The sequence below is a fragment of the Lepisosteus oculatus genome, chromosome 2, assembly GCF_040954835.1.
Source record: "Lepisosteus oculatus isolate fLepOcu1 chromosome 2, fLepOcu1.hap2, whole genome shotgun sequence".
NCBI classification, from domain to species: domain Eukaryota; kingdom Metazoa; phylum Chordata; class Actinopteri; order Semionotiformes; family Lepisosteidae; genus Lepisosteus; species Lepisosteus oculatus.
The window spans coordinates 67,491,620-67,505,016 of NC_090697.1; the positions used below are offsets into that span (position 1 = coordinate 67,491,620).

The 13,397-nt window shown below is 35.3% G+C and overlaps 1 protein-coding gene across 1 annotated transcript in view; it reads left to right on the forward strand.

Moving 5' to 3' along the window:
• Nucleotides 1–845: 845 nt before the first annotated feature.
• Nucleotides 846–13,397, forward strand: part of sfrp1b (secreted frizzled-related protein 1b) — a 44,525-nt gene continuing 31,973 nt past the window's right edge. The window contains exon 1 of the mRNA XM_015341287.2: nt 846–1,635. Within this exon, the coding sequence (XP_015196773.1) occupies nt 1,116–1,635 (520 nt within the window). The 5' untranslated portion in view covers nt 846–1,115. The remainder of the gene's footprint in view (nt 1,636–13,397) is intronic.

The window sequence follows — 13,397 nt, forward strand, 5'->3', positions numbered from 1 at the left end:
TCAGTACCTGCCTCTTCCCAGAAGCGGCAGTAAGTCATTTCCTTTTCGTTTTGCTGCATACCAGCTCAAATAAATCATAAGCTGTTCATAGTTCAGCCTTTAAAAATACTGTCTGGGGGTCTCAGCAGCTATTAAGAAGCAATTCTTAGGTATTTACATAGAATTAACCTTGAGAGAATGACAGTGATGAGCGAAAACAGAGTCTTTAACATATGTTGTTTCGTGAAAATTGAGATTTTATATATGGCTTTAAAATGTTGTTTTTTTTCACTACTGAACCATGAAAACACGCAACGATCTTGTCCAAGACAAATCTCACCTTTTATCTCGTGACTACAGTAAATGTGTTCCAGTGCATACCTACAATTTAGTGAACGGAAATACTAAAAAATAAATTGCATTGAAGCTTCGGGATCCCCTTAATAGACGCATAGCTAAAACATTGTCTACTACAAATGTGCATTGTGATGCAACTTCTGTGAATTACACTTTTATCTTATTTATGTATATACAGAATAGCGCGACTCGCAGCACCCGTCCTGTAGTCCATTATCAGAAATACGCTTTTAGGGGCTAAACATTTTTTTAGGCAGCGACCTAAATATTATTTAAAATGTGGATGTGTGGTGGGGGAAGGGGACGTGCGTTCTGCTACAAAATGAGCTAAACATGTACTTTGTTGCTGCAATCAGGTAGCACATTTGGGAAGGGAGGAGTAAAGTTGAACAAAAAAATGTCAAGCCCTGTCTTGCTGATTGGCTAATTGAGCTCTTTGATTGACTTTCGACTACCAAAAGGCGCTGACGCTCTCCGATTGGACGGTGCGCACTTCACAAGCCCCTCTTCTGCTTGGACAGCGTGCATTTTTCGCAATGCTACCTAGCCGAGCGGTAGTTTGACTTCAGAGGAGGGAAAGCAAGCGTAGCAGCCGCAGTAGCAGCGCAAAGGTTCTCATTTTAGGTTGCGAGACAGCGGCTTGAGCTTTGATGCTGGGGATCTGTCATTAAGATTTAGTCAGCAAACACAACAGCTGGGGCTATCAGTTTATACAATCAAGCTGTTTTAACGTATTATACATAAAGGTTTTTTTTTAAAGAATTGTGCCTCCCCTTAGAATGAAGTGCTTTTTCACCTTGCCGTTGTGGAGCCTCATGTCTTTGGCTTTAATTATTTTATTGGTGCCTGTTACTGGGGCTTCTGAATATGAATACCTGAGCTGGAAGTCGGATCAGTACCCCACGGGGCGCATCTATGGCAAGCCCCCACAGTGTGTGGACATTCCTGATGACCTGAAGCTCTGCCACAATGTGGGCTACAACCAGATGCTCCTGCCTAACCTCCTGGAACATGAGACCATGGCAGAGGTGAGGCAGCAGGCCGGCAGCTGGGTGCCTCTGGTGCACAAAAACTGCCACCCAGGCACCCAAGTCTTCCTGTGCTCCCTATTTGCCCCTGTCTGCCTGGATCGCCCCATTTACCCCTGTCGCTGGCTGTGCGAGGCTGTGAGGGATGGCTGTACCCCCATCATGGAGGCGTTTGGCTTCCCTTGGCCAGAGATGCTTACCTGCGACAAGTTCCCCCAAGATGATGTCTGCATCGCCATGAGCAACAATACAGAACCCGCCAAAACCCAAGGTAAAAGATGATCTTTTAATTCTTTGTTTTTCCCTACATAGTGCATGAAGGTGAGTCTGTTGCAAATGCCCATGAAATGATTCAGTGTAAAAACTAAACCTGTCCTTTTGTCACTTAACCATTTAGTTGTCAGCTATAGAAAGGAGAATAATTGAAGAGATCTGTGAGATCTCAGTTGTCACTTTTCTTATTTGAGCTATTCAGTGTTTTGTTTTTCTGTTAATGCTTTGAATAAATGCAGGTCATACTTTTCTACTAAAAATAAACAATATGGATTTTTTTTCTTTAGTAATTTTAATAGAAAGCAGAAACAGACTGTATCCTTTCTAGATCTCCAGTTTACCATTTGTGTAAATTAGACCTTTATATCCTAAAAATATAATGATGCAAACTGCAATCAGATAGTCTTTGCTATTTTATTATTTTCAGGTAGTGATAATTTATTGCACAATCCTTTCTGCACATGAGCATTTAATTAGTATTAGGTAAGGTTTTAACACCTTAACAAGAAGAAACATAAGGTGTGTCTGAAGAGTGTTTTCAGTCACTCAAAACAAAGAAGAGAGGCTACTTTTACTATTTCATCTAGTACGCAAACAAAGCAAAAGAATTTTCAAAAGGAGAAAGAGCAGATCACAAGTTACTGTAAATACGTATAGTTCATCTGGATGATGATGATGAATATTATTCTTAATTGTCCTTGTTTTGTTCTTATGTTTATGTTTTAAATATGAATTCCTCAATTTTTGTCTTGCACTATGGACTTCTATGCTGAACATCCTCAACTCTTCTTTAAACCACATGTTTTATTTTTCAAAAGCGTGGTTAAGGAAGAGAAATCTTAAACTTAGTTCATTTGCTCCAGATTACATGAATCATTTGAGCAAAATAAGAAATTTCAATTTTAAAAAACATTAAAATGGTTTGGCATGCACTGTATGCATGTGTCTGTGATTTACTTTCATGATTAAGCCTTCATTCTTCGAAAGCACTCTTAAGTCATGTACTCTTAACTGCTATGTTTTGGTCAAAATGCTAGTGGGGGGTTATCTTAGTGTTACATTTTTTTAAAGTTACTATTAATTCATGTATTTTTTTTCTGTTAATGGTCTTGCACTGCTCAATTATACTAATTGCCTGTAATTCCAAATAAACATAAAATAATAGGTATAATTAAGCTTTAACTTAAACTGGTTTTAATAAACTAAGAAGCTTTGTTTCCTAACCCATTGACAGAAGGAGCTGCACATGGTGTTTAAAAGCAGTCAGCATCTTTGGCAAATTCTAAATGTCCTTCCTTTATTAAGTCTGCAAATGTAATTGCAGGTTCACGACTAACCTTGGAGTCCTCCCCCCATAACTTTTTTTCCTGATTCTAGAGAGAATCATTGGATTACATAAATGCATCTTTTGTTAAAGGGTTTAAGGCTGCATATTATAGCTGAATGGCTTCTCTCTTCTGGAGCACATACTTTTGGCTTCCTTTTTCAAGGATGGATTGACAGTGGGTTGTCTTTTACTATTCTGAATAGTAAAAAATAGAATCTGAAAACTTCTGGTTAACCATACACATTTAAATTTATCATAGAAGTATATTATTTTTATATACACACTCCTATAGAGGCATGTTACATCTAGGCTGCTTTTGAACTGGAATTCATAGCTATTCTTTACTGTTTTATTCAGTGCTCAAATCATAAACATTTACTGGTTTGCAGTCTCTCCAGCTTTCAACAATTACTTGTGCAGAAATCAAAAGACACTGGTTTACAGAGGGCCATTTTCCCAACAGAGAATATAAAATATTAGATTTTCTGTCATAAATCCAAAGGGAATTTTCAAATGTGAAGTAAATAAATACCATTATCAGGATCATTATCCCTCCATAAAATGGGTCATTGCTGCAATTTTGTAATACTTGTCATGATGATTGACCAGCAACTTCTGTTACTAGAGGTAAAAGCAGTTGTTGAATCCAATGCAATGAATTAGATGAGAAGTACTTAGTCTGTACATACACACAAGGGGATACACAGTCTGTATGTGTTAGTATGTCGGTAAATTTAAAATATATTTTGTGTAATTGAACATACAGTAACTGACTAAATTTGTATGAACTGTGAGAACATTTTCCATAACAAAGTCCTGTTTAATTAAATCAGCCCCCATTGATATCTTTGTCAATAAAATCATTTCGAAAATGTAAAATAATTAAGTTGGAAAAGATTTGTGGTATTAATTAAGTTGGAAAAGATTTGTGGTATTAATACTCACGTAACTGTTCTAACTGTAATTTGAAATTTGTATACTTTTTTAAAACTGTCTGTAACTGCTTTTACTGAATTATGTCTTTTGACCTTTGAGACTTACATAGAGTTGGAACACTAAAATCGGCACATCTAGATTTTGGTAACTGAAAAATATGAAATATTTAAATGACAAGGTTTTAAATGTATAAATTACAATTTCTCAAATATACTTATCAAATGTACTTTGCGTGTTCTGAAACGATTTTTTTACGCTTTGCACAGCTATAAAAATAAGACTAATGTCAGTGACCATAAAACAACACATCTTCAAGAGGAAAAAGCAAAGTGTTGTTTTCACAGTTCTAAAAATGAGCACTACATTCTGCATAAATACTGTACATGAGGGAACTGGTTAAAGATTGAAAGAAGCTGTTTTTTCAAACTTAACAATACTTTTGCAGAAATTAAATTTCCAAGCAAAAAATTGCATATTCTTCCAATATTGTGCCTAGGAGCATTGATAAACACTTCAGTTTTAATTTCCGTTTCTGTCTGCTCTTGACATCAATCAGCCCTCATCTGGGGATCCCATAATGTGGTTTAAAACAAAGGAATGATAATGTTAAACACTGATTTAAAAGCAAGGGAAGCTTTATGAGTAGTCTGAAAGAATTGCAGTTGTACACTAGTTTTAAAAGGTGATGCAGTAAGCTTTCAAGATGAATTGCCTCAATTATTTAAAATGCAAACGGTGTGACTGGAAATCTTGTACTACAGTCTGATTGTTGTCAGAAATGTTGTTTGTGCTGCTAAAGGTGTCTGTAGAGATGTAATGCATTTCCTACTTTTCAGGGAGTTGGCTCCTTGCATTCTCTGTGGGTAAAAATCTTTTATTTTTGATAAATATTAATTTTTGCAGGTCATATATGATTATAATTAAAGATTTTCTTCTTCAGCTGCTTTCAAATGAAAAACGTTGGATTCCTACAGAGTTAGAGGATGATAACACTTTTGGTTTTTCTGACTAAAAAGTACAATGATGAGAGTAGAAATGACATGCTATAGACATTCCGTGGTCATAAGAAGTCAATTCTTTGATCAATTAGGACTGTACAATATAATCTAGGTAAAAATAAGAATTGAGAAGACATGGTAAATAAAAACAAGTACCAACAACTGTAAGTTGTCTTTACATAATGTGTGCAAAACATCTGAATGAATGAATGCCAACATCTATTCAGCCAATGAAATAAGCTTTGCTTTAAAGCTTGTTGTCTTGTAAGCAGTTCTTGTCAGTTGCAGTGATATTCTGATATGGCTGTTAAGTTTCTGTAATGAATTGTATTGAGATAAGGAAATGCATGCTGTTGTGCGCATTTAAAGTTTCTGTGTTCTTGGAAGGGGTTCGTAGTCCTGGTTTTTAGTCTACTGCAGAGTTAGTCAAAAATTCTGGTCCCAAGTATATTTTGGCACAGAGCCCCAAAATAACTCACAGCAGCTTAGACAAGCCGAATTTGCAGACGACCACACAGCATTCCTGTTACAGGATGACACCTGTTCTCCTGTCTTATCAGTTCTTGTAAAATGCTTTAAAATTTGTTTGGCTGTGGTACAAATCATCCAAGGATTAAGTTTTCTCAACTATAGTTGAGTGGGCTTTTTTCAAAGTTTTTGTCTCCAGTAAAAATTTGCATGCAATTATCTGACAACAGCTGTTGTGCAAATCTAGCAAGAGGCAGCAGGAGTATGGATAAAATAAGTCTTGTGTTTTAGAATTTTTCCAAAACCTAGTATAAAGATTGGAAAAGTGAATAATTTTGAAATTGGTTCTGTAAATCCTTTTATAACCACAAAAGTCACAGTATGTTCTTAGTGTACCACTCTAGTTCCTGATTTCATTTACTTCTTGTTTAGTCTGAATTTAATGGATTATGACCCAAACAATGGAACAATCTGTACTTTACCTGTGTATTTACACTTAAAATTGTCATAGCTCATTTTCTTTAATAATAGATATATGTGATTTATACTTTAAAAATCACATTGAAATGAATGAATGAAATCCTGTCGTACTACCACCAAAAAAGCTGCCACTCAATTAAAAGAGCAGGATTTTGCTGTGGTTTACTATGAAAAGTTCTGATTTAGAAGTTGAGAGTAAGGTTGTGTAAAAGCACTTCTGGGTATATAGAGTTCTGTGACCCAGTTCCCTGGGACATGAAGTTGTAGAAGTGCTTGAGAATGTGTGGAAAATTGCAAGTAAGTGGGCAATATATAAAGTAAGAGTCATGCATCGTTTTCCTTTTTTTCATGCTGCAATCAAGCAAGGATTTTAGACCGCATTAACATAGTGGTTTTCATTTCTCTGCTGCTGCCAACCTGATTCCCTTTCATAACGGTGAAGTCCATACAATGATGTTACTTTGACAATCAATTATTTTAATCTGCGCATAAGGTGTGTAATTTGGTGGGCAATTTACCAGAGTGCTACTTAGAGTCATAAGTGGGTGCTAATTTGAAAAGACGCAAAGATGAAAAGATGGGAATTAAAAATAGCATCTTTTGAATTACCAGGTAGTTCCTTATCCATACTCTTTGCACATGGGTGCAATTTGTACTTTGCTTCATCAAAGTGTAACCAGTAAAGGCATGTGTATTTATGTATATCTAGTGTAAATATTCAATGTGGAGATCAATTGCTAATGTTCCTAAATCTTAAATTTGGCAAAGTTAAGGTCATTTTAACTATTGAAGGAAAGTATGCTAACACTGATATATAATAAGGTTTGAACATGTAAGATATTTTCTTTGCTATGTACTTTAATGTATTATATACTTCATTACTGTTCTTTTAATTTGACCCCATCAATGCCATTAACTTTGAGAATATTTTTAGAATTTCACAGTGTCATTAAAGAGGACACACAAAAATTGTTGCCATTTCATGAGAAGATGAGACCACAAGTTCTGATGGATTGTATTTGAGCAAAAAGTAACTGTCCATTAGTTAAAAAGATGCAAATGTCATTTCTATGACAACAGGAGCCTACATACCAATGAAGACCACCTAATTATGATCAGTGTCTTAACCACAGCTCTCGGGGTCTTGCCACTCAAAACTGTTACTTCCAGATGCACTTCATTTCAATAAGAATGAGGCGATTGGCACCTACATGTGAGTAATCCTCTGTTCTCTTCCTTTACTGTTTTCACACCACCTTTGTGAATTTGTTGATTTCTGGGTAGTTTTTAATGCTAAATTCTGAAGGCTCTTACTTTGAAATATTAGTGACTGGGGATTTGAGACTTAAGTTTGTTACTAAATTAATTTCAGTTATTAACAACGTTTTGTTTCTTTAATATATTAGTACTATGTATTTTGGAAAATCAGCTTTTATTTAAGTGTAGTATTAAAGACTCTTCTGCAACTGTAGATTCTGTGTATAATAAAATGCAATATCTTAAGGTAAGAATCTTATGTTCTGGAGACTAGCCTGCATTTTTTTTTACAAATAACAAAGAACTTATTTAAAGTCCTAGACTTCTCCTTTGTGTTGCCAAAGATTTCTTTATGAGTTGTTCTTATATTTTATGTGATCTAGAAACATGGATACATGTCTGCATTGTGCATATTTGTGGTAAACAATGGTCATAACTAGTCAATATAATACAAAAACAACAAAATAAACTACAAGTGTTGCCAGCACAATACGTATCCAACCTATGTGGAAGCATAGCTGAGGCCACTGTGACTAGAAAGTTTAGTTATCTTAAGAAAGCAGAAAAATATACTTAAAGTTGTAAGTTTTGAAAAATGAGTAGTAATCAATGCAGTACAGTATGTGCAACTAAGCACTAATGAGATCTTTTAATTGTATGCTGCATTTGAATTCTATTCATGCTTTAATTAATACAAAAGCAATTGTTTTATCATTATAGCTAAAATGAAGTGACCATTTTGTGATGAAAGTTTCTGCTAATAGTTTAAAGATCAAAACTTTTTAATGGATAGCGCAATATTCACAACCTTCCTTATAATTAAAATAAAAAACACATTTACTTTTTTTCTGAGTATAGCCTTTCATTCAGCCTAACCACAATTTAAATTTGATTTAATTATTAACTTTAAGGAAAGTTATAAGAATTTGAAATTTTGATTACTTATCATGACAGGACCTCATGCTTTTTTATAGCTATTAATGAATGCTAGGTTCTTCATGCATTTGTTTTTAATGTACATGTTTACAGATGTAACTGACATTTTTTAACATTTTAAATTACCCCTAGCTGGCAAATGTCCCCAAACACCATGTCTCACTAAAAGATATTCTTAAATTTGGCAGGATTATGAAATGAGTTACGGATATTAAAGGCATATTAAAAGACATACTTATGCACTGCAGGAATAAGAACAAAAAATTGAAAAATTGGCATTGGTCTGGAAAATTCTGTATGTACCAACCAGACAGAAATATTTTGATCTTGATTGTATTTGGACATGACAGGTAGCAGTTCATCAAATGCTGGTTCATTTAATATTTGTATAAAAAGAGAGATGTTCTAAGCATCAAATCATGGGAAAATTAAGTATAAATGACATGAAAGCTTAGACATCCACAACCCAGGGTCTGCATTTATAAAGGGAGTGAGCAGCATTTCACAATCCTTTTGATGTTATCATTCCAACTGAATACAAGGTATGTAAGCTAATTGAACTACTGTCTTTATTACATGTTTTTTAACTAGTTGCTGAAGATCAGTTCCTTGGTTTGAGGTATGCCTAGACCTGACTATATTATTATAAAGAAATTAAAAAAGAATCTGTTTAGTCTCCAAGTCGGGCAGTGCCTTGTTTTTTCCCTGAATACCTGGTCATTGGGAATAATTATGCATTTCGTAGGAGGTTATTATGTTACATTTACAGTACATACATTTGGTATTAAGAGTAAAGGTTACTTTCTTTTACTCTTTCCTTTACTCTTTCCTTTTTATTTACTCTAGTCCTACCTAGTTTTTTTTACAAGCTGAAAATGCTGGGGAAAAAGTCAAATAAAGCTAATTGATCAATTAAGTTTATTTGCTGAAAGTAGTTAGAGGTATACTTGGAATAAAACTCTGGAGACAACAGGGATCTAAAGACCTGCATTAGGAAATCCTGAAATAAATGATGGGCTTTGACTTGGCACTCCTCAGTGTAACTGAATTGAGTAATGTGCTGGTAGACTTTTCCATGCACAGTGTTCCCACCTGCATGGTTGGTTACTTGTAGCCAAGTTTTAATGCTGACATTGATTAATGAGATTGGCATGAAGGTGCCAGGTAATGCCAAATGAGCTCAAGCATGTGTTTTTTTTTTCAGTTCTACCTTTTCACAATATCCATGCCTCTGTATGAGCAGATTCCATAATGCCAAAGTATTTCAAAATGCATATCACCTTTCCTGAGCTCCTAGCAGATTTCCACCCTCCCTCATCTCTAATAGTGTCTATGCTTAAGCTGGAGGTCTTATTTGTACTGTAAAGAGCTTGATATCAAACACTGGGGAAGAGAGTGCCCCTTCACTGGACAGCCTCCACTCCCTCTGGTTTTGCCTCCAAGTCCTAGATTTGAGAACAAAAAAAAATGGTAAAAAGGTAAAGATTTTTACCGGCTGATAATTGAAGAAGGATTTTAAAAACTGAAAGGTCATCATACCCATTTCTTTCACTTTAGAGTTTTGAGGACTACTTTGTTTTAGAATTAGATTTTTTTTAAAGATTATGATGTTTCCTTTTTAATCTGTACAGATTCCAGAATTAATTTCTACTTGAATTACATCAAAAGGTAAAACTCCCCTCAATACCTATTACTTTTAAGATTGGTAAAATGCTATCAGGTCTGGGGCTTGATTCAGTCTTTTGACTTTATCCAGATTGCATGCTGTGAATGTCTTCTGAATTTTCCCACATGTTCAAAACAGTTTGAAACATCCACAGATGTAAGCACAGAACTTGATAGTTTTTGAGTTTAAATGCTGTATTGCCTAATATATTAGAATGTCATTGTTATCATCAAAGCCCTTTTATTACAAAAGTGTTTTCTGAAATGATTTTTAAATTGTGTAAAGACCCTATAACAGCTTTAAAAGTTATAGAACAGTGCTCAAAAGTATTTGCACACTATTGCCTTACTAATGCTCCACATCTTATAGGTATTACTTGCATATTAAAAAAGTAAATCTCCACATTAGAAGTAAGAATTGATCAAAAGATGCATATTAAGCAACATTGTTATGCTAATTATAACATTTAAAAGAAAAAAACATAATGAATGAGAATCTTTTGATTCACGGCGTATAATCTTGTGGAATTTCTTAAAGCTTTTGCTTGTGTAAATTCATTATCATGATTCATCATTATTCCTTAAGCTTTTGGTTTTGTAGGCTGCTCTGGGCATGAAGTGGCTGTCAAACCAGCTGTAATTTATTTTGCCTGTCAGACAGTAGTGTCTTTCTTGACAAGCCCTTTCCTGAGATTTTATTGTAGTGCACAGGGTGAAAATTCCATTTATAATTAAAAATGGATCCACACGCCCTATGATTACATATTCCTTTCCCAAGGTAAATTAAAAAGTAATAACAAAAATAACTATCTCCCTAAATGTGCATGTTTAAACCCTAGTAATATTGCTTTCCATGAAGGAGTCCAAGTTTTTGATCTTAGGTAAGTGTGAGACTTTCTGGTTAAATGCATATTTTGGAGAAATCTACCGGAATAAATTAAACCGGGAGATGGAAAAGAAGCAGTTTTTGCCCAGTGGGGCAATGTTCCACCACCGTAGATACACCTGGTTCTGTAAGCTTGGTTCTTCAGTGTGTTTCGGTCCTAAAACTTGGAAGTTTTTGCGGGAGCCTAGATCTTTCTGCTTTGAACAAAATATGCAACAGCTTGGTTTATGTGCTGAAATGATAATGAGACTCCTTTGCCTCTTTGGGTATTACATGAAAGTATGGCAAATTAATTCTGCTAGTACTTTTTCACTACAAGTGGGTAAACATGACATATAGTGTCATTTGAGCATGATGATAAAGGGAATAATTTGTTAGAATGTTGCATTGTAGGATTTAGATACTGAAAAGGTATATACAGTAGATGGATCTGTTACAACATGTATCTTTTAATGTGGGAATTTGTAATCATTATATAGCAAGTGTCTGGTTAAACAGCATCTGTGACAATGTTTCTTGATAATCCACGATTGTAAGACTGGCAGTTAAAGTTGATTCCTCTCTGGTTAATGGGATAGAGGATGGTGAAGCTGGTGCTAAAGAGCTGCTTCCCAGGAGGTCTTATATGTAACATTAAATCATCCATTCCTAAACGTGGAACAAATGCTCAGTGATCACTTTTGTTAATAAGGTTATTTAGTCAATTAAGTAATTTAGAGCTCTTTGGGATTGGAAACATCCCTTATGGAACATTTACTGTTTGTAAACAAGTGGAGGCCATTTGGTCCATCGAGCCCATCTGGTTTTGAGTAGCAAATTGATCTGAGAATTGCATAGATCACTTGCTGTATTGATCAGAAACATCGACTTGTTAATGCCATAAGAAAATGATATTAGGAGGTTACAGTAAACCTTGTTGTATTTTCAGTTCTCCTGGACCAGATTAGGAATCGGCTCTAGCAATGCTTTCTCCGAACAAGGTTAAAAAGCAGGTAGCACAATCTTCTACCACCATACATACAGGCAACCCTGTGGTTTCTTCGATACAATCAGCTGTCCAGATCCTGGAGTGAAACATCCAACAATTAAATGTAGACATATGTTTCTGACTAACTTTTCAACTGAAGCTCCTCCAACGGTTTTCCAGGTAACATCAAAAGCATTTGTATCTGGTCCCCTGGAGCGGGTTAATCCATTAAAGCACTGCTTGGATTCCATTTCAGCTGAAATTCTCTAAACATTCCTATCTCGATTCAGAAGCATCTGAGTATATTCTCTGTTTTTGAAAATAGACCTTTGTCTGAATTTTATTGATTGTGTTTTTCAGCCTACTGAAGTGTAAAGTGCACTCTGTGGTTTTGTTTGACCAAAATATTAATATTCCTGAATGGTTTGTTCATTCATAATTTGCCATTCTTTGAATTGTTCCTAATGATGAAAGCAGCCTGGGGTGCAGATGTCAAATGCTGTTTTTCTCTTTGACTTTCTGTTTTAGATTTTGTGGCAGATGTATTGTGAAATATTAAAAACATATCCATACCCCACCATATTAAAATCCGTCACATTTGATGTATGATCAATCAGAGCTGTGACAAGATGTTTATACCTGCTCCACTTTGTGACAGGTATGTCTGTTAGCCTAGCTCTGTGCCTCATACAGGGCCCGATTCAGATTGTTATGCACAAACGTACATTTATTGGTGTAGAAATGCTGTGAAATTTCATTACTTAAGGATGTTAAAGGACACTTATTTTTCTGTGTGGATAGGAAGCTGTTCTTTAATAAAGCAACTGTGTAGGTTAATGGAAAGCTGTTGTACAGGTTGCCAAGAAAATAAACTGTTTGCACATTCCACTTAAGCCAATTTTTGATCAGTCGGGGGACTTCAGATATATAGCCTCATGCATTTACTTTAACTCCTCATTGGTAAGTCAGCCAGACAGGACACTTGAGTTGTTTGACTTGACGCCAAAAAGATAATTATGACATGAAATGTAATGAACTGTGATGGAAGGAGTTCTTTCTGATTTTCTTTATTTTAAAATATAGATGAGTTTTGTTTCATTATGCAAAAAATATTTGCATGGATCCAAAGTTTTAACTGATCATTAAAAAGGGGGTTCAAGGTAGAACTGTGCAATTGCTATGGGAAATGTAATACTGCATCACACTAGACAAGGCAAGATCAATCTGCGTTTAATGTGGAGCAAACATCATCATCATGTGATTTTTCCATATACCATTCTAAGTCTTTTCAAAGGAAACAATTTATGGCTGGTAGCTTTCTGCATCAGGCCCTGTATGACAGGGTAAAGTCATGCACAAGGCTTATATCTGGTCAGTTTAACACAATTTGTGTTCCGTAAGTCAACTGAAAAAGCACTGTGATGTTTTATAGCTTCAAAGGGGGGATTCTCCTTGTCAGATAAGGCACACTTGCATTCCCCATTGGTCAGCCAGCTAGATAGCAGAATGTATTGTTGCACTGCGGGCCATGACATTATGACATGTCATAAAAACAAGCAAATTCCACAGCAAGGTCAGGGATCTGGGTTCTGGCCCTTGATGATAAGAAGGCATAGTGATTTTTCCGGCCTTTTGCCCTGGAGAGTCTGCTCTCTGCTTCTGGAAAGAATTGTGACTATTTTAGAGTTTAAAACATTTGAAACAACATGCGAGTAAGAAATCAAGCTTTTTTTAGTCATCACTTAAATATCATTTCAGAAATCTTATTTGATATGGAAAATTTTATCTGGGGGGGAAGATTTGGAACTTCCCCTGAATATAATTTTCCAATAAAACTCTT